At 50.5% G+C, this 23,926-nt stretch overlaps 7 protein-coding genes across 7 annotated transcripts; 5 read left to right on the top strand and 2 right to left on the bottom strand.

The window, feature by feature from the left end:
• Positions 1–1,248: 1,248 nt before the first annotated feature.
• CLUP02_02047 (uncharacterized protein) lies at positions 1,249–1,573 on the top strand (the record flags this gene model as incomplete). The annotated part of the gene is made up of 2 exons (XM_049281082.1): positions 1,249–1,390; positions 1,446–1,573. The coding sequence occupies 2 exons, from the start codon at positions 1,249–1,251 to the stop codon at positions 1,571–1,573; spliced, it is 270 nt and encodes an 89-aa protein (XP_049137039.1).
• A 639-nt stretch (positions 1,574–2,212) lies between these two features.
• Positions 2,213–2,754, top strand: CLUP02_02046 (uncharacterized protein; the record flags this gene model as incomplete). The annotated part of the gene is made up of 2 exons (XM_049281081.1): positions 2,213–2,444; positions 2,516–2,754. The coding sequence occupies 2 exons, from the start codon at positions 2,213–2,215 to the stop codon at positions 2,752–2,754; spliced, it is 471 nt and encodes a 156-aa protein (XP_049137038.1).
• A 2,606-nt stretch (positions 2,755–5,360) lies between these two features.
• CLUP02_02045 (GMC oxidoreductase) lies at positions 5,361–8,357 on the top strand (the record flags this gene model as incomplete). The annotated part of the gene is made up of 7 exons (XM_049281080.1): positions 5,361–5,472; positions 5,544–5,887; positions 5,951–6,436; positions 6,509–6,582; positions 6,640–7,054; positions 7,185–7,579; positions 7,766–8,357. 7 exons carry the CDS (start codon positions 5,361–5,363, stop codon positions 8,355–8,357), a joined length of 2,418 nt encoding a protein of 805 aa, XP_049137037.1.
• Positions 8,358–9,076: 719 nt separating this feature from the next.
• CLUP02_02044 (bZIP transcription factor) lies at positions 9,077–11,769 on the bottom strand (the record flags this gene model as incomplete). The annotated part of the gene is made up of 4 exons (XM_049281079.1): positions 9,077–9,906; positions 9,958–11,138; positions 11,199–11,635; positions 11,716–11,769. 4 exons carry the CDS (start codon positions 11,767–11,769, stop codon positions 9,077–9,079), a joined length of 2,502 nt encoding a protein of 833 aa, XP_049137036.1.
• Positions 11,770–12,609: 840 nt separating this feature from the next.
• Positions 12,610–13,681, top strand: CLUP02_02043 (uncharacterized protein; the record flags this gene model as incomplete). The annotated part of the gene is made up of 3 exons (XM_049281078.1): positions 12,610–12,868; positions 13,131–13,147; positions 13,304–13,681. 3 exons carry the CDS (start codon positions 12,610–12,612, stop codon positions 13,679–13,681), a joined length of 654 nt encoding a protein of 217 aa, XP_049137035.1.
• A 554-nt stretch (positions 13,682–14,235) lies between these two features.
• On the top strand, positions 14,236–14,737 carry CLUP02_02042 (uncharacterized protein; the record flags this gene model as incomplete). Its single annotated transcript, XM_049281077.1, has 3 exons — positions 14,236–14,376; positions 14,423–14,544; positions 14,602–14,737. 3 exons carry the CDS (start codon positions 14,236–14,238, stop codon positions 14,735–14,737), a joined length of 399 nt encoding a protein of 132 aa, XP_049137034.1.
• Positions 14,738–21,462: 6,725 nt separating this feature from the next.
• CLUP02_02041 (cyclopentanone 1,2-monooxygenase) lies at positions 21,463–23,145 on the bottom strand (the record flags this gene model as incomplete). The annotated part of the gene is made up of 1 exon (XM_049281076.1): positions 21,463–23,145. The coding sequence occupies one exon, from the start codon at positions 23,143–23,145 to the stop codon at positions 21,463–21,465; it is 1,683 nt and encodes a 560-aa protein (XP_049137033.1).
• Between the last annotated feature and the right edge of the window lie 781 nt (positions 23,146–23,926).

Raw genomic sequence — 23,926 nt, 5'->3', positions numbered from 1 at the left:
TGACTTAACCTCTTGACTCTCAGTTCAACTTGTCCTTCCCGACTTCCACATGCACAAGTCCTCGTCAGGGGATGGGCAAGTGTGACTCGAAGACCAGGTATCAACTGACTTTACAAGGTGTTGTACCAGAGTCTTTAGTAACGGCGTCTTGTCTCCTGTCGTAGATAATCTTCTCTCAACACTAGGTATCCTATTTAACACGTACCTGATTAGGAAGTAGTGACTTGCTGGTAGCCCGATCTCGTGAGTTTCTAGGAGCAATAAGACTACCAGGCATACGGCCATAGCCATGTCAACCTTGCCGATGCGCTTATTTCTCCCAATTTGAACGGCAGACAAAACAGTAGAGCCTATGGTGAGTAGTTATTATACATACATAGGTATTTATATATATACGACCATTTAGGAGTCTGGATTTTCAAGAACCCAAGCCCTTTCTTCAGGTGTATGTCTTCCACTTGTTTCTTGCTTTGCGACAAGATGCGTTTCCGACATGATTACATTTTTGAGTTCAGTTTACTTAACGAGGTATCGGCTAGGGAAAGGATAGAGAATTTTTCCTGCTCTGAGAATTATTCTCAAGCATTGATTGGTGTGTATTTGGCAGGATAGGTACTTCCATCTCCATCAAACCTCACATGGCATTCAGAGTTGGCCAAATGCCTAATTTCAGTACGCTGCAGCTCTCAATCACAACCAAATCCAAGTCAAGTAGAAACTCGCAGTTCCAGCATTGAGTTAGCACCTAGAAATAACCAAAATTCAAGTCAGTTCAGTAAGTTGTTTCAGTATCGTCATATTCAGGTTTCTATTGTATGTTCACATGCTGATAGGAGTTCCTCTTAATACCTCTAGGCGCAAAGGTGCATGTGGCACTGGTATACTCTGACAGGCCAACCCGTAGGAATGCTGATGTTTGCGGAAAATCGTTGTCTTAAGCCCGCTCGATTGAACGATGATTCATGCCATTTACTATTACTCGGTCCTTTCCGTGCACTACCTATTTGAATGTTATGGTCAGCGCTTCATGATGTCACCATTCTTTCACTGGTGCAGAAACGTCATTCTGGCTAACCACATGCTGTGCGCCAAAGATGACGCGCACGATCATTCAAAGTGTATAAGATCTCACCCACCGAACCTTAGAAAAAAGAGCTATTATCTTCATCACCTACTAAGTACATCATGAACAGAATCGCCCTTAGACAAACCAAGCTTTTCGCTGCATCAGTACCCAGAATTAGAGCCATGTCGTCTCAGAACCCCATCCACAACGCTGCCGAGGCCGCCGGCCAAAAGAAGGACACCAGCCCCTCCAAGCCTAGCGTCATCTCCTCGGAGGGCGCCATTGGCAAGCAATTCAACCCTGATGGTAACATTGGCCAGATTGGTGAGTGTTGCAGCCTGAATCTGGCATGATCTCGGTTCTGACTTTTATTCCATAGGCGAAGCCGTTGGCGGCCCTTTCTCGAAGGACGGTGTCATCGGAAGCCAGTTTGATGCGAGTAAGGGGGGCATTGCAGGGACAGTGGAAAAGGCCGTGGATGGTCCTCGGAACCCGGCGAAGAAATAGCCCAAAGACACGGTCTATTGAAGGCATTTCTCTCGGCGTTTAGTTAGATGCAATTATCTATTTTGAAATTCTTCATTGGGACTTGGCCTACTTGGCTCTTAGTTTCGTCTGCTTACCTTACATTGAAAGACATACTACTGTTGCCAGGTACTCATGTTTAACACTTCGACATTTCACAGACACTTCGCACTTCGCGGCAAGGACGAGTATCATTTTCCAGTCTTTCGGAATGGTGGTCGCCCGGTGAACGCAACTACCTGCACCTCACGCCGGGGGAGGGGAATACGGGCGCAGTTTCAAGACATGCATTACTCCACGCACGTCTCGCACACTTGTATCTCTGGTTTGTCGCAACCGAATTGGTGGGATTCGACGGAAAGTCCAATACATGTCTCAAGTGCCACGTCATTTCAGGCGTGAAAGCCATTCATCTGTATGGAAGGCTGGTCTCCCGGCCACCGAAGTTGAGGGGGCAATGGTCACTAGAACGTATAAGAACCTGCGATATTCCATCCAACTTACCCCTCGATTTATCACTCATTTACCTTTCCCACAACTCTTTTACTACACCCTACTCCTCATCATAGCTCGTTGACCTCTGATCACTGCCGATAGTTATTACCGTCTGCCAAAGACACGATGCAATCCCAGCAGGACAGGTACAAAGTGGACGAAGCCATGCGCCTCATTGACCATCGTTTCAACAACATCAACTGGCTCTTGGAAGCCCTTCAAGCCCCAGGCTCTGGGGTCCAAAACATTGGCGATCGTCGTGTCATCGACGGCAACAAGATTCTGGCTCCCTTAGGAGACAGCCTCATCAGGCTCTTCGCCGTGGAAGCGATGATCGACTCGAACATCGCAACAAGAAGTAAGTTCGGAGTTGATGTCAAGGCTGCATACAGTCTTGTCCCAAAGAACGTACTAATATGATAATATTAGGCGATATCGACGCCCACTCCCAGCGTGCTAGAAACAATTCGCGACTAGTTGAGATCTTCGACAGCTTCGCCTTCTCGCCGTGTGTCAGTGTGAACCCATCCCAGGGCTTTGCTCTCGGTGCTCAAACGAAGATTGATACCATCAAGGCTATTATCGGAGCTGTGTACAAGGACCGCGGAGGTGGACGTGAAGGGCTCGACGCTGCCAAGCGCGTGGCAACGAACCTCCATATTCTCTGATATCGGTAATGTCAAAACCTCCTTACCCCTTGAGCTAACGATCAGTAGCCTGCCCAGACCAAGAGGAAACCTGGAAGCCCCGCATTGGGGCACCGAGGGATCCAAACGGAGATCCCCTCGGAATATGGCGCTTGGCGTCTCTTGTCTTCGCGGCAGATCCAGCGAAGAACATCGAAGCAGACTGGGGTCAGCTTGGGTGTTGCATTCTTCTCTCAAGATCTGCTGCCGAGAGAACCGACCACCGTGTTCCTAGGGGATTCCGTATGGGGCCCTTGGTGCCCCGATGCGGGTGTTCCGGGTTTCCTCTTGGCCAGGGGCCTTATTGCGGAGTGAGCGGGTACCCCAGATCGCTCACTCGCGTAGTCTGCGGTTATGGACCGTGATGAGTTCGATCGTATGTGTAGTTGGAGGGACTCTCAGTCTAACTCACTTTTCAGTCGATTTGGTGATGGAGAAGATGGTTGTTCGACGCGGAGAGGGGTCCGCACGGAAGAAGGGACACATACATGCAGGGATTGGAAGACGGAAGAGCAATGGGTACAATGAGCTCTGGGTTGGATTACTATTTTGAAGGAGATGTTTCTGTTCGGGGCTATCGGTTCGATACACGTGGACTCCCCATCTTCTGGAATTTGCACTTTACACCATCCCCCTCCCCCTGCTCCTGAGCTTGAGGCAACACTCATTTGACGACATCACGATCTCACCAACACTCAAGCTCTCAATACACGACTTCGATTCTATCTCTCGCTGTTTCAGTTGTGAAATGTCGCCATGATGTTGCCGGTTCAACATTCAGGATGTCTTCAGATCAAATCTGCACCTGACAAGTAACCAAGGCTCGCAACCCTAGAGTGGCGATGCAGCCAAGTCAACCTACAATACTCGTATTGGTTCTGTTTTTCAAACTTGCATCTGATCCTTCAGCAAAATCTGAGATAAGGATGCAGCCCGTCAAGGTCGCACGTTAAACTGACCTCATCGACCAAAACCTTGGGCATCAAACCTAATTCTGGGACCAGGAAGATCGCGAAACCGAGCTATGAACGATGCTCCCACTAGATTACGAGGACAGTCTTGATAATACAGAGACAATCAGGCATTCAACGTCCGAGACGCACAGCATCTCCTAACAAGACAACACAACTTCAGTTTCGCCGCGCAGGTTTCCACCATAAAAGAAAAGCAGGATGATGTGAGACAAAAGTACATGTACATCACACTGCCCGAGGCGGAAAGGGCGCCGATCAATAATACGCCTCCCAGGCACGCCCGAGCCTCCCGTTCCCCTACCGAAACCCAGGATTTGATTGGATGCTGAGCAAGATACAGAGTAAAATAAGTTGCACAACGGCAGCTTATCGGAGAAATCAAGGTCAAATAGTGGCCAAAGGCACCTCAAATCTGCCCTCCTTCTCCGATTACAAGACATGTCGAATCGAATAGTAACAAATCTCCATCCTTACCCAGATCTCTCACCCCAGTCATCGCCGGGATGCGGGGCAAAGCGGATACAAGATGGGGCACCACACGGGACTCGGGGCCGGTAGGGCTTGGTGGTTGATGGGTTCTGCATACCCCGCTGGACGTACGTCGGCCGGATCCTTCCAGCCTGCATGCTATTGTCTTGGCCTCGCTCATTGGTGAAGTTTCTCTGTCTACAAATGCCTTGTACAGTACGAAGTAGCATTGCCATGGCCCATCTCACTCGCATGTCATTAGATGCCAATTCCCTATTTAAGACAAAGCAAGTCACTCTCTGGTTCTAAGAACCTAGAGGGCAACATGTTCCCATGAGGTAAGTTAGTAGCCAGGTAAAGTTCGATTCCATGCTGAGCCGAATAGCGGGAGCCAAGGACAGGATGCCAACCCCGCGGCATCAACGGCACATAAAGCTAGTATCCTGTACTAGTCGACTAATTGTCTTGACATACGTCGCTCTCGGATCCTGCGCCATCAACTCGTGGCACCATCACACTGTGCCTAGGTATCTTGCCTGTCCTTCTTGTCTCTCAATTTCGCTTCGCTTCCAAGCTGTGCCACCTCCAATATCTGATCTGCAAGAGCAAGAAGCCTTGCTCAATTCCAAGCAATGGGCCCGTCACCTGCTCACCGTGCCCATTCACCCGCGTACCCCAAAACCAAGCTTTCCCCGTCTTCCTTCCCCGCCATCTTCGCCCCAAACTTCAATGTGCCTTGCCTAGAGACAAATCCAAAAAGAAGCCTAAAAGAACAAACACCACATCCAATCCATCCGCCTCGCTTCCTCGCCAAGAGCATCCACGGCACGCCTCGCCTTCGCCCGGTCTGACACCTCGCGGTGCGATGACGCACCATGATGGCGCAAGGTAAACTTGTATGCCTGATTCAATGGGAGCCAAGATGGGCTGAGCCGGCTTGACTGTGTTCACTTGCAAGCAAGTTTGATCACGAGGTGCACTTGGCTGCGCTGGGCGAGAGTATTTGAGGACGGGGGCATCTCCGATAGTTCGCCGGAGAAAGACGAGGCCCTTGCCTAGGTACCGCTTCAAAGACCTTTAATTGGATTCAATTGATAGAACTTCCCTTTTGGCAATCACTGTTATTGTGAGGTACGCGGTCTCACGATGCAGCTGACCCTCCCTCTCCTGACACTCCTCGCCGGAGTCTCGGCCGCACCAATTAAGGGCCTCGACCGCGCAACGATCCAAGATGAATACGACTTCATCATAGCAGGAGGTAACGCACGCTCAATCTTCCCCAAAGTCACAGTAATTCAGGCGGCTAACTCAATCATCCCCTTCTCAAAGGCGGCACCGCCGGCCTCGTCCTCGCAAACCGCCTCTCCGAGTCCGGCAAACAGCGGGTCCTCGTCCTTGAAGCGGGGCCGAACCCCGAGGTTGTCTCCGCCTACAAGCCGCCCGGCGGCAACCAGTTCCTCGGCGGAACCGCCATCGACTGGTCCTTCTACACCACTCCGCAGGAACACCTCGACGGCCGCATCCTCCGCTACCACCGCGGTCGGTGCCTCGGCGGCAGCAGCGTGACCAATGGCTTCTACTACGGTCGTGGCAGCTCGTCCGTCTACGATGATTGGGTCAAAGTAGGGAACCCGGGTTGGGGATGGGACGACGTGTATCCTCTGTTTGTTAAGGTGAATCACACGCTCACTTGTCCAGTCTTGGATGTCTGTCACGCTTAACTGACATGATAATAGGGTACGCACTTTAACCCCCCAACGGACCACGAAGTCCGAGGCTTCGACGTCTCCTACAAAACCCACGACCCCTCCGCCTACGCCGATGGTCCTCTCCAGCTCGGCTTCCAGGGCTACGTCCCACCTTCGGGCGTAGGCTTTATCGAGGCCGCCTCTGAAGCCCTTCAGATCCCCATCGTCGAGGACCACAACACGGGCAACAGCACCGGCGTGAAGCAGGGTACAGGCCACCTCGACGCCGGGTTCATGCGCAGCTCCAGCTACGATAGTTATCTGAAGCAGGCCGAGGGCCGGAAGAACCTTGATGTTCTGCACTTTGCTCCCGTGTGGAAGATCAACTTTGACCAGGTGGAGGGGAAGAACCCGAGAGCCGTAGGTGTCGCTTTCATGGACCATCCTACGGGTATTGTACATGAGGTTAGAGCGAAGAAGGAAGTTATCGTCAGCGCGGGGGCGTTCAACTCGCCTCAACTCCTAATGGTTTCTGTGAGTTTCTCTTGAGTATCGCGGATGTGGCATGATGAACGGCAGATCATGTACTAACCTCGTCCGCTTCAGGGAGTCGGTCCATCCTCCCAGCTCAACGAATTCGGCATCGAACCCGTCCACATCAACGAGAACATCGGCCAGCAGTATGTACCCCTCCTTCTCACCCCTCTCACATCACAACTAACATCAAATCCCCTAAGCCTGAACGACCACTCCGTCTTCAGCATAATGGCCCTCTCGACCCCCGAATTCTCAACAACAGACATGGCAGCAACCTACCAATCCCTCCGCGCCGCACAAGATGAGTTCTACAAAAACACCACGGGCGAGTACACGGCCCCCTCGGGCATCACAAACGCCTTCCAGAAGCTCTCGGTCGACGATTTGCAGGCCATCGGCGCGGGCGACGTCGTCACCGCGGGGCTGGCGAACCAGTCGCATATCGAGTACCTCTTCGAGAGCGTCTTTTACCCGAGCGGGCCGACGCCGTACTACACGCCCCGCGGTAACGAGACGTACATTTCCCTCACGGCGTCGAGTATGGTGGCTCTGTCGAGGGGAAATGTTACGCTGAGGTCAAATTCTATGGCTGAGACGCCGAGAATCAATCCTAATGTGAGTCCACATTTGTTTCCTTCCCAAGCGTCTCCTATCTATCTCGGACGACTTGCTCACTTTTCTTCCTCTGTTCCCCCTCTAACGAACGTTGACAAGAAACGGAGTAAGCTGACCCATTGTTACATAGTACTACGCCCACCCAGCTGACCGCAAAATCGCCCTCGCCTCCTTCAAATACCTCCGCAAGATCCTCGCCCATCCGCGCATGTCAGAATACACCGTCGGCCCATCCCACGGCGAAGTCTCCCCTGGCGCCGGCGTCTCGGAAGACGACGAGGACACCGTGCTGGCCTACGTCCGCGCCAATACCATCCCCAACTGGCACGCCTCCGGCACGAACCAGATGCTGCCCGAAGACAAGGGCGGCGTCGTAGACCCGCGGCTGAGAGTGTACGGCGTGGACGGGCTGCGGGTCGTGGATTGCAGCATCATTCCCATCCTGCCTGATGTTAATATCGTGGGGTCAGTGTATATGATTGGGGAGAAGGGGGCGGAGATGATCCGGGAGGATTGGGGGGATTCGTGAATACGGTTTTGGAGTAGTGATGTCTGACGGTATGATTGGTGTCTGTAGGCTCAGCTCGAGATGCGAAGTAGCTTTCGATATTGTCTGATGTGGTAATGAGTACGTCTTAGTTGTAATCGTCGTCCACGGCCATCCCTCTGCATAGGTAACCAGATAGACACATTCACACATTGGTAACGGAGCTCCATTACCTTCCGGAGCCGCAGTAACGGCCGTTACCAACCAGCCATCGGTTCTTACACAGGACTCCTGCCTGATAGACTGATCTCACCTCATGGAAAGCAAAGGACCCTGGTATGCTCCATCCTCGCCCAGACTTGCCATCTCAACTTTTCCGAATCCCCTCCAGAGACCAGAGACAAGATGATACACTCATCCGACGACAAGAAAGACACAAGCCGGGGGGTTCGCTTGACAACCACTCGTCAAAGCAACATGAAGTCAAACAGCATAGCAAGGCAAGCTACCAACAACGCCCGTCACATAAAACGTGGCACCCCACCTCCAGTCGGAAAATCCGAGCCAGGAGTCAAACGGCCCCAAAATTTGAGAGAGAGCCTCCAGAGTTCAGACTCCAGAGTCCGCAGAGGCCTCCTACTATCTGCTCTACCAAGCAACCCCTTACAGGCCAAGGGCACATCAAAGACAAGGGTATCAAGACCAATAGCCCCCAAAAGAACGAACCCGAAGATCCAGACACCAGATGACAGTGATCTCCCAACCATACTATTCGTCCATGTCCTCGGCAACAGGTGGGGATTCATCGGAAGGTGATCGTCTCGTTGGACGGTTCGGCATCTCCTTTCCAGACTCTAGAGAACATGTCTAGCAAAAGACCTGTACCGAGCCGAAGCCAAGCCGTTTCGAAAGACGAGACGGTGACAGGCAGGCGGTCGGCTGAACAGATTCGGGGACGTGCTCACGGAAAACCCATGGGTGGTGGGAGAGCGAGAACACTGCATAGATGCACGGGGTGAGCAGATTCTTGAGAAACGGACGCGACGTTTCGTGCCTCATCTTGTATGGCAGGTCCATAATCTTACCACCGTCGCCTATGGGTCCAGCAGGCACGCAGAGTAGACATATCGCGATCTCAATCATGGAGGGAAACAATCATTCACATGGAAGAAACGAATCAGTGCAGATCAAGTTAAAGAATTCTTTTGTATTCTTCAGATCGAGTTGCGGGAGCGCCCAATCTATCTAGTACACGATGGCCATGGCCAGCCGTAAATTCCACCTCTTACTCGCCAATGTTAACAATCATCAATCATGCCGAACCAGCTTGGTTCCTATAGAATTCTTTTCGACCGCCGCAGCATTCTTCAAATAAAAATAAGAAACTAGATGCCGTCCCGGTTCGGGTGTAGTTGATTCCCAATCAATCCCAACGCCATGTCCCAGATATCAAGCTAGTATGCACAGGAAATGTTGTAGCGAACTAAATGCCCAAAATAAGGTGCTAAAAGAAAGTGTAGTAGAGAATGTGGTGTTTAGAGGAAAAGCGACTCCAATCTGGCGAGAACTGGTTGAAGCGCGGCGTCGATGCGTTGCACCTTGGCCATGGCCACACATGCGTTTTTCTCATCTTCTGATGCATCGACGAGCTCGTAGCGGGCAAGAACCTTGTCGGCTTCGACACCTCCGAAGATCTCAGCTTGTGAGAGGGCTTCGGTGTCAAGTTCGACAGGGGATACGGTAGCAGGGGCAGGAGCAGAGTGGTACAGAGCGAACTCAGGGTCGTTCTCGAACTCGTCATCAAAGACCTCCTCGGTCGCCGGAGCCTGGGACTGAACCTCGGGCGCCAGGACCTTGGGAGCCTCAATAGTGGGGAGCTCGATCTTCTCGTCATCAGACTCGAATTGCTCGCCGACAAAGTTGGAAGACTTTCCGGAGAGAACGTTGGTGTCAATGGTAACGGGAACATCCGGGGTCTCGAGAACAGCGAAGACCTGGGGTTGGAAGTTGTAGGCGTCGTTGTCAATGTTCAGCATGGAGAAGTCCATGTTCTGCTCAGGGAGCATGGCCATGCCGATCTGCTGCTGCTGGGTCTGGTTGGCGTAGGGGTTGATGTCTTTGGGAATCTGGCGCTGCTCGGCTTGTCTCTCAACCTTGACGGCGGGAGCTTGCTGCTGCTGAGGGGCGGGCTGGGGGTTGGTGCTGAGGTGGTCAAGGAAGTTGGAGAATGAGGGAGAAGCGAGGAGCATGCGGGTGAGATCCTGCAGGCGCTTGTTCTCGTCCTGGAGAGCACGGTTGTGCTGGCGAAGCTCGCCATTCTCGGAAACCTTGTTGGCAATCTCGGCCTCGAGCTGAGTGATGTATTCTGTAATGGGTTAGCGAGTTCATGTTTTGGCGTTGTGGTAGCGGAACTTACCCTTCCTGCGGGAACGGAAGGCGCGGGCGGAAACCTTGTTGCGGAGTTGGCGACGCTCCTTGCTGCTGAGCTTCTTGCCCTCCTCGCTAGCGAGAAGTCTCTCATCCTCGTCCATATCCTCCTCGTCCTTCTTGCATCTAGGCAGGTTCATGAGAGGAGTGGGGCTGTCGCCCTCTTGAGCGGGCTTAGCACGCATGGAGTTGAGGAGCTGGGTGATCTTCTGTTCAACAATGGGGTCGGTAGGCTGCTGGCTCTTGGTGCGCTGCTTCTGGCCCATCTGCTGACGCTGCTGCTGCTGCTGGATGATTTGCTGCTGTTGTCTTTGCTGGGCCTGGGCCTTGGCAAGCGCAGCCTGGGAGTGCATGCCGGGCCAGAGGCGGCCCACGTTGCTTTGCTGGGAGGGGACCACGGGAGACTCTTGTCCGCCGATGGCAGTGGGATTGACAGTGGGGTTGGGGAAGAAGTACTGGGAGTCCGGAGGGGAGTCAAACTCCATATCCATATTCAAGCCGGTAGAGTTTTGGGAGGGCGATGTGTTGAAGTCAAACATGTCGTTCTCCGGGCTCAAGCCATTGCCCAAGTAGTCCATTCCATAGCCGCTGTTGTAGCCACTGATATGAGAGTTGGCCTCGTTCACAGCCAGGGTGCTGGCGAGGGCACCGGGAACGATGCCAGTCTGCTGCTTGTAGAGATCATACTGGTGGCTGGGGCCAGTAAGGGGTTGTGATGCGGACGGCATCGTCGGGGTCGCGACGGTGCTGACTGATGGGCGAGTGAAGGTGTTCTTGGCGGTCGCCGCAGGAGAGAGCGAGGGAGACTGATAAGACATATTGTCATACTCGCTGAAGTCGAGGAGGGCGTCGATGTTATCGACGTTCTGATTCGAGGTCGTCATTGCCGTCGAAGGAGAATTCGATCCCTTGGGTATGATGGGTGTTGGTGGATTGGGGTTCGCACCGGTCTGTGGCGAACCTTTGTTGTGACTGTTGGGTCCCGTACGCGACGACGAGGGAATGATCGATATAGTACTCGGTTCGGTAAGTGAGGCTCGTGACGATAGATGGCAATGCCTCAGGTGAGTGTTTCGTTTGGTGGTTTGGTTGAAGTTGAGAAGAAAGAGGGTTCGAGAGATGGGAGAGAGAAAGAGGAAAAGAGGACAAGAAGAGTGTTGAGATAGGCGACTAGTTTAGGGGGGTCTGGGCAGTGGATGTATGGGAAGCGTAACAAGAGGGACTGAGCACGGGGACTCCGTTTCTTGAATGATTTGGGTGCCTGGTCCTCGGAGCAGCAGGGGGGAAAGGCGGGCCCCAAGCGGATTCTGGGCGGGCTGAGCAGGGGGGTGGGCTTTGGGGGGGAGTTGAGGAAGGAAGGGACCAGGAGTCCCAGGACGGGCGAGCAAGAGCGAGGGGAAGGTACTTTGGTACTTTGGTACTTTGGGAAGGGAGTGAAAAGACGGGATTGGGGGAGGGAAGGAGGGAAGGAGGGAAGGAGAGGGAGCACTGAGCAGAACGACCAGAGAGCGCAAGAGGGAAGACGGAGGGAAAGAGAGAGACGGCCGGGACGCTGATGGGAGGGAAAGAGGGACGCGTAAGCCGATGGACGACGTGTCCTGATTGGGATTAGCGCGGGTAGATGAGAGAGACTGGGCTGGGCGTCCTTGGCTGACGGGCTGCACCTTCTCGTCGGGTGGGAAGGCAGGCAGTGGTGTTCCTTCCCTCTCGCTCTTTCTCACTCGTCCGTTGCTTCCCTTCCCATTACTGCGTCCAGCGAATATTCGTACCAGCAAATGCAGGCAGGCAAAGGAAGGAGCATTGGATCAGAACTAGGTAGACCAGTCAACGGCAGACAGGTACAATCGTATTCGAAAATGCCTGGGTGGGAAAGCACGAATTCGCAAGATGTCAGGTACCTTCTTGCAGCGATGCACACTTACAATGTACACGTCTGCGGCCTGAGGATGACGACGCCAACTGCCCTTTTCGGCTCAGTCGTCGACGAGTACTCGACCATTCGCTCACACTGATTCGCTCCTGGCGGTCCCCATTTCCTTCATTTTCTGCGCCTTTTGGCTTCCAGGTTCTTTTGGTGAACCCCCGGAGCGCTGTGGAATTCAACGTGGATTCGCAAGCTCGTCACTCGCCAGAACAGCGACCGCTTGTTTTGATATTGAACTCGACCACTCGCTCTACCGCCTGTCGCCTGCCGCCCAACCACAAGCAATGGCGCGATGTCGCCGTTTCGAAATGTTGCTGACGACGACTCGACGACGCACGCTTATTGAGAGAACTTTTTTGACTTTTTTTCTCCGGTTACTCGTCTTCGCCTATGCTACCGACAGAGACTAGGCCTGTTTACCCGCCCATTTTATCATCAATTCCCACTCGTTGATGTTGGCTACGGCTCTATGTACAATATCGTCGTCGATGATGAATCCAACGTCAATCCCCTCCCCCCATTGTCGTAGCCTCTCTAGTTCTTCCGATAAGACGGAGCAGAATCTAGCCGACATACAAGAACGAAGCCGCAAACTCGAGGTTGGTGAGATGACAAGATGACGAGGCCGCGTATTGTTCGGGCGCGAGACCAAATCCGAACCAAGCGAATCGCTGCAAATAATACAAACCAAACCACACCGGCGCCTCGCCTGGCGCTATGCTGCGCTGCGTGTTGCTGAGTGCTGACCCGAGCCGACCAATTCACTGCCCGACGGAGACGGGCGGCGGGAAGTTTTGGTTGTGCGTGGCGGCAGCGCACCCTCCCCTGTTCGCTTTCGCTTGCGAGGTCGAAGACAGGTATCGAGTACTCAATGCCACGCCCAAGATAGCCGCAGTCGCGTGTACCAATACGAATGGTGCCGCCATCCCGGGTGTGGCTGTTCCAGTTCGCGCTCTGCCTCTTTTTTGCTTTCGGCGTGGGTTGATCGTCCGTCAATGTTGCTCTGAGCTCTTACTCTTCCCACCACCAACAAATCAAAGGCCCTCGTTTGGTTCGTTCAAAAAGAAGGTTGTTTACTCGGTATGCTCAGCCTCAATCACTGGACTCATGGTCTTCGATTCGATTCAACTCGCTCCAACGACCTGACCCAGCTGCTTACGATGGGCTTGGAATCCAGCAGTATGCAAATACCGGCCACCTGTCCGTCTCTAACCATCTGAACCTCCCATGCTTCTCAGCGTCGCCGCCCAGAACAGTACAGGCCCCCATATCGAAGCAATTCAGACACCCCTTGACACAGCATTCTCACTTGCGGCAACCTTTTTCAGCATTCACGCCTCCCCTTGGTTGCCATTCTTTGAAGCAATAGGTGCAGACTGGTCTCGGCGACTAGAAACACGGCGCGGCATAGACTTTCACTTGCAAGTTGCGGCTACGGTACTCGTCCGGGCCACTGCCCACATCACGAAAAGGTCCCTCCGAAAAGGCTCACTGGTCTCCGTCCGAGCTTCATGGAGGTGGTCAAGGAGGTGGTGGAAGGGAGTCTACGGCGTTTGGCCATGCGCTGACATCAAGCCGTCCCATTCTCGCGGCTCCAAATTCTGTTCAGCTCGCCCCCGAAGCGGAAGTTGTGCCGTCGTCCGTTGTTCACGGCATTAACATCTGGAAAAGACTTTTCGTCCAGGGAGCCAGAGCCAGAGCCAGAGCCAGACCCGACGGCAACTTCAGGTGTCTCGTTCGCTCCCGACATTCCGCACTGAACTGGGCCCTCAATTTGGTCAGTGGTTAGATCCCGTTCAGGGGATCGCCCCGTTCGTTCTGGAAATGCCGCCTATGATCATTCAATCCTGTGGGACGCTTTTGTGATTTCCGTTCCCTGACCCTACCGCGATAATTCATGCACTGCCACCACGGCCGTTATCACTATCGAAATCACCAAATCATCCACCGCCCATGTTTGATTCGCTCATCTGCTTTTCGTATGGGCTGTGCCGTTGACCACTCCTATGAGCGAGCTTAGTGGAAAACACTCGCGACACGGCGTGGCTTAGATGAGCTTCTATTCGCAGTAGAGCTGCTTATCCGTCTGCAACAGTCACTGCTAACCCAGCCCTGTCGGGCGTTGGACCACGACGATGGCCCTGGAAGCTGGCAATAACAGCAAGCCCTCAGCACCACAACGGGAACAATTCTAGCTCATTGCGGAGCAGACTTCTGGCTTAACGGCGGTCACTGCACCATCGCACATCTTGCATCACAAGTCTTGGTCGACTTCACGCCCCTGGGCCACAACTCAGCAGGCGAACGTCGACCCGCGGGTCCTCCCAATAAGGTCGACACACGATGGAAATTGGGCTTGTTACGGCCCCCAGACTCAAGGCGAATCTGATGTTCCTCGCCATCTCGCCTACCCTTGATACGCGCAATCTGGATCGCGAACCGTCCGTCCACTTTTTGTCACTTTTGGGCTCTTGCTCAAGAAGGGTTCGCAGACGTCTCAGTCTCCATTTCAACTTTTGACAATCTCCAGAGTCCAGACGACTGTCAGCCCTTTCGCACCGCGAAATTGAGCCGAATATCGAACGCTGGTGCCGTGATGATTGAGAATCCGACCAAGACAGACCTGAAGCCAGTACCTACTTCCAACACTAGGTACGGCAGAACCCCCCGGCGCCGTTTCGGCATTGCTGTAACAGTGCGCCTAGTTAGTACCATGGGCACCGTCTCGGCTTCTGGCACCTCGCTCTGGCCCCACCGGTCCCGAAGGTCCTCCCACATTCCCGACGTGCCGACTTTCTCGAGTCTCGCCGCCTCGCACACGCCGCAGTGGGCTAATGTCAGTTAAAGTCACCAGTAGAAGACTCGACCGCAACCATTCAGCAGCCGTCTATCAACCCATCAATGGGTGTGGGCTTACATAAGGAGCTAAACCTTGCACTAGCTGGGCTGCTTAGTGGTTCACAAGTATGTATTCTTATGCCGAGAATCAGGGTGAGCCGCTGCCAGGCCACGCCCCGGCCAAGCGCGAACCATGACGTTGTGTAAACAAAAATAGAAAATATGTACGCCTTGTTTCACCTGCGGCACCTTCACAACCACGACAGCCCACAGAGTCCCGGGAGCGAAATCCAGAACGCCTTGTCAACTGACAACGGGTTGCTTCCAAGAGCCAACCAGGGACCACCGTAAACTCCATGCTCCATTCCCGCGGCTGCTTCCTACTGGCCAGCTCGACGGCCCCAAATACCGGCAAGGCTCTTTTTCCCTTTTGGTGTGGGAGAACGCCTTCTGACGGACTACAACGGACAATAGGGGCTTCGGCACCAAGAACCGCAACATTCGATGAATTCGACCACCAACCAGATATTGCCCTTGACCTCAAACTCGAAAGAGCCGCTTGAGGGGGGCCCTGCCATCCCATGTTTCGATGCATAGTAGACGCCCCGTACTCCGTACCGCACCATCAATCAACCAACCCCTCAGATTCTCGCGGGAATGGCGTCGGTTTGATCGCCCACATCGGCGCATCACCAGGAGTCTGGAGAAGATCCAGGGAGGTGTATTCGTACATACATAGCAGTGACACATGCGGGCCACAGCGAATGGCAGGCCGACAGACTTCAGAACGGTGGCGGCCCCTTCGACCTCGGGGTTCTAGAACGTCGACTCTACATTCCTTTGCCCCCTACACTTTTCCCCCCTCATCGCGAAGAGCTGAACTCTAGGGTCCGATCATCCCGAATCTTGTCAGTTATGGTATATCCACCTTACAGTTCGGAGCAAAAGCCTGTTCGATGAAAGGCTTGTTTCTGCCCATTGAAGATGTTCTCTCTCAGGTCATTTCGTTGAATGGGCCTCCGCCATGAACTCTCTTCGAGGGGTTCACTCTGGAATCGTTTTCTCAAACAGCGCCGGCCAATACACCCTCATACCTACTTACTACGGTATCAGGCCAAAGTTTAACCCCCTTGTCAGGTATCTTCGCCCATGCTTCTCGCGATTACATCAGCAGCATTACTTTCGAGATTCTTGTGCACGTCGAACAAAAATTTGGCCATTGAGAGTCACTGCTTTGCCCTGGTCAGATCCACACTACCTGGTAGGGAGTTTAAACATACCCCTAAGGACCAAGTATGCGCTCCCACATTCCACGATTTGTTGTCTGGGAAATCGTCTCCACAATAGCAATCAACTTGTCCAAGCCGAAGACAAAGTTTGAATTGTAAGGTAAGCAAAAGCGGAGGTGGTCAGTCCACACGTGTGGGCACGATAGCAGTACGGATGCGTTCCGCCATCACGTCGATTCATGTACTTCTTGTCCGGATATCATCCGCACATTGAATCGCACATATCCGTATCGAAAAGAGAGAAAACAATGTCCCGCAGACAGGTGAGTGCAAGGGTATGGCTGAGCCTCTGTCTCCACCATCTGCCGTGCCGAGCAAAAGAAAAAAGCCCCCCCCCCCCTGTCCAGTAAACAACCTTCACGACTCACGACTCGAGGTTGGCCCGGATCTGGCAAGATGCTCCGTTCTATTCGGGCCTAGCGTTGAGGGGACCAAGCATTTTTTGACAGGTATGGATGTGCGCCCCCCTTCTTCCCGTGCGGCCTGCGGCGCGGGTGCATGAGCCACTGCGAAAATAACGAGATTGCTGAACTTTGAGCATGCAATGTAACAAGGTGGTATCGAAATTTGAAGCCTTATCGTGAGAGTGGGCAGGGCCATGGCCTCGAGGTGAGCAGAGAGTCAGAAACTGCATGGTCATTGTCACCGAATTTTTGACCGATGTCTCTGAGATAGTCGGCTAGTCAGCGAGGTGCTTCTTTGCTTGCTGAATTCAATATCCGACGAGCAGAATTCCGTCTCGCCTATCTGATGTCGTGCTTTTGAGTGAACAGGGAGCAAAGAAGTTTAGGGGCATTGGACTTTCCGAGGAACTCGAGTTTTGACTGGGTGGCCTAGATGATGGATCCCAAGATACTGACTGAGAATGGTGGCACCGACGTGTGGTTCCACCTCGATATCCTTGGGGTAGGTCACCGGTGTAGCAACCCTCAATATATCCGTTGATGAAATAGTACGGTGGCCCTCGACTTACCTGGCAAGTGTTGAGACGCCCCGATGGCATCCAGCCAATCAGCTCGACTTTAGATCACCGATGATGGGCTTTCGAACAATGTCGAGGGAAGGAAAAGAGGGATTCTCAATAAGCAACTCTGATCATTGCACGAATACCAAGGTTTTCGCCACAAAAATGAACATCACAGATGCCACAGTAACCAGGAAAGTTTGTTGGCAGGACATTATTAGAAACAAAGCCGTCTTCCTATCAGAATCGAGTTTCCCCTGTAGATCCAACTTACAGCAGCTGTCGAGAACAGGTTTTTTATGGTGTCCGAGATGGAACGGTACGGTGGACCAATGCGCGACAAGCCACAGGTCATAGTGACGATTTGGTAGCTAGCACAGCCACACTACCCCTCACATGTGGCGCTCGCCACTACACCCGCCACATGAATCGTCAAGCCACACACGTGATGATTTTCGGCAACCTCAGGGTCGGTTCCCTCTTTCTTCGTTGTGGCAGATGTCACCGGCCTCGGTGGACGAGTGGAAGGGAATGCTCGACCCTGAGGGCTTGTAAGTTAGATTCTGTTGAGTCGCTAAGCTCTTCCATTTTGTGGAAAGCTTCGCCATCCGAACTTCCATGTGCTCTCTTTCCACTTGGAAAAGATTAGGGGCCGCTTGGAGGAGTCGAGCCTTATTCAAGAATAAGCAATGTAGATACAGATACCCGTGTGATTATGTAAGGGTATGTGTGTGTGTGTGTGTTGCCCAAAGCTCATGGGAGGTCAGTGCAAAATTAACGCAGTCATCAGCTGGAAATCTTTTACTGACCTTCGGCCTCGGTACGTCTCGAACTACCTATGTGTCTATCGAATCCGTGCTTTTACCCCATCCCCTCTCTGCTTGCGAGAAATAGACTTCCCGAGAGTTACTCAGAGCATTATGCCGTCGGGAGGTTGAGGAGGAGTGGTAGTAGCGGGAATGTACACCTTCCGCCGCCATGGAAACCCAATCTTCTGACTACGAAGTCTACAAAGTGTACAAAGTGGGATGAAAAAGCTTGGTGAAGCCTAGCGGGCGCAGTGTGGATTCTTGTTGTATGTCAGAGAAAATAAACGAGGGAGCTTCATGGCATGCGGGGGTTCTGAGGTAGGGGGGAGGGCACTAAGGTAGTGAAGATCTGGGCCGTAGAAGGAAGTCACAGGCTTGTCTTTTTCATCTGAAGGAACGACAGAGGGGACGATCATATTTGACGCTCTGCTTGGAAGACCGGATGTCGAGGCCGAGTTCGCGTTCATTTGCCGACACTTTTGGACGAGTTCATAGTTGAAGAGAGTGTGCTTCGTGATTCTGCCGATGTTGAGTAGCTAGAGGCGGGGGAGGGGAAGGTTGATGGCGACCATTGAGATGCCTCGGCACAAGACGATGGCTGTGATAGGCAGCAGCTTGATAGAGCTGTTTATATTCTGGGATGGTTGTTCTTAGTCAAGGGGGGAACGCTTTAGCGCTTCAACTTAGGTTTCCGTTTTGAGAAACTTATGATGACACTTCTCTAAGTCGACCCACCCCCTTTTGGCCACCCCCCCCTTTTGGCCACCCCATTTCTCCATCCCAGCTACCGCATTAAAACCCTACCCACGATTTTCAAACTACCACAATAATTATAAAAATCGTCCAAATGCAATTCTTTTTTATATACTTATTTATTAATATATAATAGTCTTATATACCGAAAATGAAGTTATTCGGGCTCTTAAGGCTATTAAAAGAGGTTTCTTAGTTAATTAGGCCTCGATTAAGTTCGGAGTTCTAAGGTTAACTCTTTATAACTATAAAAAAGGCTACTAAACGAGGGTAATAGTATTCGTAAACCTCTAGAGGCTTCCTCTATAGTAAGAAGACTAGCTAGCTTAATAAGTTCGTATTTAGTATAATTTAAGTATTATACTAACCTATAAATAACTTATAAAATTCGCTAAGCAAGTTCTAAGATCCTAGGGGGATATAAATCCTCTTAAGAAGAGATAGATAGACGCTTTTTTAAGGAAGAACCTATTAATTAAGGTCTAGAGAAGTCGTATTATTAATTTAAGGCGTCTAAATAGGGCTATTACTAATATAATTAAATTATAGTTTAGATTACTTAATATACTAGAGATTAGCAATATTAAATAGGCTAATAGGTATAATATAGATAAGACTAGTATCCTAGAGGGTAAGGGATTTAATAGCTTAGTTTTAAGTAAGGTAGAGACTATAGTAGTATAAAAAAAAGAGCCTAGTTCGCGTACTTAGGTATTTATTATTAAGTATATCTTTACTAATAATCGAGCTATTAAACCACTAGTTATATATAAAGGAAAGTTAGTATAATAGTAATAGTTTCTATTTAAACTTAACCCTTATACTAGTTAGGAGTTTATAGTAATAAATAATAGCTAAACGACTAATAAGACTGCCCTTAAGTAGTTAAAAACAGTGTTCTTATTATAGACTAAGACCCCCCCCCTTAGGGGGCTTAGCATACTTAATAAGCCTCGACTATTAGTTCTAAATAGCTATAGGAATTATACGACGACAGAATTTATATAAAAATGCTATAGAAATAACGTCTACTTACTATTTTTATTACTATACACTTCCCATATCCTCTAGCCATTAGATATAGCTATCTTTAGACCTATTAAGTCTAAGTATAAGAAGGAGCTTAGTAAAGAGGATATAATAAACAATTCTACTATTATTAAAAAGCGGTACTTCTTAAGCTATTATTAAAAAGCTTATTTAGCTAGTTTAACGTCGTTAAATATATAAAGTAAGTAAAAAGTAACTAGACTATATCCCCCTAACATAGCTAGACTACTTACTAATCTAATAGTCCTACCTAACCTAGTTATACTAACTAAAAAAACCGTAAATACTAAGTAAGTAACTAGTAATATTAGAAAAGCTATTAACTAGGTATTAGCGGCGTTTATTATGAACTAGTTAATACTTAAGAAGGCTAGCGAGCTCTATAATTAGTTAAAGTTATTTATAGAGCTTAGTCTAGATTATAATACTTAACGACTACTATTTAGAAAGGTAAAAAAAGTATTTAGCGAGTAGGCCTACTATTTAATAGTATTTTAATACTATATTTGAGTTCTAAAAGCTAAAGTTAACTAATTAAAGCTATAAAAAAAGAAAAGTATATTAATAGACTTAAATACTAGGTTTATAAATATCTAGGATATATAGAGAGCTTAGGAGGACTCTAGCGACCGTCTATTAGTCTTAGTCAACTCGTAGGGGTCGAATTACCCAGGGAGAATAATAACTATATTATTATAGTAGTAGAAGACAGTTAATTAATTAAGTATAGTTAGTAGCGATATTTTGATACTATGTTTTAATAGGGTGGCCAAAAGGGGGGGGTGGCCAAAAGGGGGTGGGTCGACTTATTGCATTTGGAAACATTTAAGGTTATCAAGGCTTATTTTGGAGTATTCAATGAATAATCCCATGTTGTAGTGGACCTATTCGAGAATCTCTAAGACGTTAAAGTATTTACAACTTATTATTATATCTTAAATTATTTTTTACAAAACAAGAAAAAGAGATGTGCTTACGTCTTGCAGGAGGCTTTCTACAACAACATGCAATTACTATGCGTTAAGATCAGAATACACGTTCTACACAAGGCTTGAGCTATTGGAGCAGCCTTTCGAATTACGTCTTGTTCATTGAACTCAAGTCTTGATGGCCTATTGCTTAGCAGCGTCACTTCGGCAAAGTGCTTCTTATTCTTTAAACATATCATCTTCAGGTATCATGTAACTCAGTAACTCATCAGCACGTCTCATTAATTGTGCGTCGACGTCTGTGAAACTGCAAATCTTGCTAGCGGCGTGTACAACGAAGTCACGACAGAGCCCCTGCTTGCTAGCCTGGAAGCACTTCTGTCGGAGTCTCTGGAGACTTTGCATCTGTACAGCACTCACAGCGAGGAAGACTTTCGCAAAACAATTCAAGCCGCCCTGTCGAGTCAACGATTGACACATTTGAAGAAAGTAGTACTGGACAGTGCTGCCGTGATTTTAGACTTGCCCGGTTGGCAAGGCTATTGCTCAATCACCCACGCCAAGGTCATCTCGGACAGCACCGTACCTGTATAATTAATTAGACCGTGAAAAAACCAACTACCCAACCCAAAGTAAGTAGAGCAGGAAAACCGAGACCATGCTCATGCAAACCAGTTGCCAGTGGGGAGTCATCTTGCTGAACTTCGGCGAAGATATGGAATAATTACAACGAGCAGTCGACCCATGCTTCATCCTTCTCCATGGTCTACCTAAACGACCGACGACGGTTATGATGGAAATTTCCAGATCTAACTACATAAACCTTAAGCCATCTCTGTGGGCCGACAATCTCTCGCCAATCGGGGCCAAGCATTCATGAAGGTACCTGTCATCATCTGATTATTCCATTGATTTGGTCTACTCAAGGCAGACTTAAATCATACCGCGCTTCCAACTCCCAAGGTAATTTCAAAATTGTCCCAGTCCTTGGTGCCTTTGCGGCATTCTTCAAGGTATCGAGGAATACCACCAAGATAGTTGAGCTGTTCCTTCTTCTTGCCGGGAATGTTCCCTCCCACGTACCAGGATGTATCGCTCTTGCTAAACAGCAACGCCTCGTGTATTGCTTGTACCTTTTCCTTCCAGTTCTCTTCAGCTGAACGGCGTGGCTCGATGGATGCGATGTTCCCCGTGCGTAGCTTCACTAGGAAGTCTGTAATAAAATCGACTTGCTGCTCGATGAACACCGGCGCGTTCGTCAAAGCCGTAGGAGCTATTTCAGTTGTCGTCAATAACTTGAGGTCTTCTAAAAAGATGCTTAGGGCTTCGTGCTTACCTTGCGGCCCGTATATCATAAACATGTTTGGACATCCTCGAGCCATCAAGCCCAAATACGTCCAAACGCCTTGTCTCCACCTCTCTTTCATATCGATGCCGTCTTTCCCACGGAGCCCCATGCTTGTTAACGCTCCGGTCATACTGTCGTACCCCGTCGCTAGGACAACAATGTCATGCTCTCTCTCCTTTCCATCTTCAGTCACGATACCTCGTGCTGTCCATTCGCGGATGCCCATCTGCTTCACATCCACTACTTCCACATTATCCTGGTCCATGCATTCGTAGTAATCCTGCTCTAGGCTGCTTCGCTTCGTTCCAAACGGGAAAGGTTGTTCGTCAGGCACCAATATGGCTCGTTTCTCCGGATCCTGCAACCGGCACTTGGTTTTCTTTGACCAAAACTCGTAAATCAAACGATTCACTTCCGCGTCCATCAAGAAGTCCATATACTGGCCTGCTTGGAAATTGAAGGCCCCTCTCTTCCATAGCTCCTCCCACCATGCCTCCCTTTCTTCCATTGTTGTTTCCTTTGTAACCTGGGTAGGTCCATCGCAAGGTAGCCCGGCACTACTATCCCTCGCCAACTTGAAAAGTGTCTTGTATATCGCTTTCAAGCTGTTCTGCTCGAGTTCCGAGATTTCGCGTTGACGCATTGGGAGTGCAATGTTGACATTTCGTACGTAGACTGTCAGCTCCACGCCGGGCTGTTTAGCAATTTCTTGCACACATTGAACCCCTGTTGCACCTGATCCAATGATGGCAACTCGTTTATTCTCAAGATCGATTCCGGAATCAGGCCATGCCGCGGGGTGTACCACTATGCCTTTGAAGGAACTCTTTCCTGCGAATTCGGGCTCATATCGTTTGATTGAACTGCCCGTCGCCGGAATCAAGAACCGCGACGTGATGATGCGTCCTGTATCGGTCTCGACGATCCACCTGGCTGTCGCCGTATCAAAGTCGGCCCCAACCACAACAGTATTGTACGACACGTCCTTAGAAATGTCAAGCACTTTGTCGACGTGTGTGAAATATCTCTTCAGCTCTTCGTGCCCCGGAAAGCGTTGCGACCATGTCCAGTCTTTCCAGACCTCCCGCAACGAAAGCTGATAGTAGGGTGTCTCCGAGTCAACTCGTGCTCCGGGGTAGCCGTTCCGGTGCCACACGCCGCCGAGGGCCGACCCAGCTTCCACAACGTGTGCCGAAAAGCCCGACTTGCGCAGCTGATGTAAGGCGTAGCATCCCCCAAAGCCGCCGCCAATGATCAGAACATCGTAATCCATCTTTCTGTCGCAGGTATCATTACAATTACCGTTGTATTTAGTTCGGTGATGATTGAGGTAGTGGGTAGACCCCATTATCACCAACTCAGTCTTGAACCTTAAGTTGACCAAATTGAGTCAGGATCGGGACGAAAGAGTCAGGAACATTTAGAAATCGAGCAATCTGGGAGATCTACCGACTCGTGAGGCTAGATCTGTTGATTTATGAGCCGACGAGCGTATGGTCCAAAAGATCAGATGGGATTTTGACTTCAAGCAGGAGAGGAGATGAAGCTGATGTGCGGCATTAGGCCCGCCTCGGTCGCCTCGGCATGCTCTTGCGGCAATCAAGTTCCTTTTTTCGCCATCTTCCTCGCTCTGCCGTACTCGGAAGCAATTGATGAGTGGTGCAAGCTTGCCATTGTTGAATCTTTGACGATTTGACGTCGTACTTGAAACGATCCCCGCAGTTGCAACCTGGCCAGCGTTGCAGTCGATGTAATGGGCTAGACGGGTCTAGATCTCTCGGGAATGTCGATGCTGTTTCCGTGTCCGCCCAGTGGATAATGCGTGGTTCCAGCCAGGATAAGGTCGGCATTTGTATAGTCCTGTTAATTAAAGGCTTCAAAGCTCGACCAAGTAAGCTTAATGATTGGTCTCTCCAAGACCATAGGCCGTTTGATATCGCATTCAATCGAAGCTCTATGACTTGTCGATGCAACGAGAAAGAACGTTCTGAAATACTTGACCACAGAATGCGCAGCCGTGATATCGTAGAATGCAATACTAGGTTCATCTGCAA

Source organism: Colletotrichum lupini, chromosome 1, assembly GCF_023278565.1.
Source record: "Colletotrichum lupini chromosome 1, complete sequence".
Classification (NCBI taxonomy): Eukaryota; Fungi; Ascomycota; class Sordariomycetes; order Glomerellales; family Glomerellaceae; genus Colletotrichum; species Colletotrichum lupini.
The sequence above is the reverse complement of the archived record's forward strand: the minus strand, read 5'-3'. Positions and strand labels throughout refer to the sequence as shown.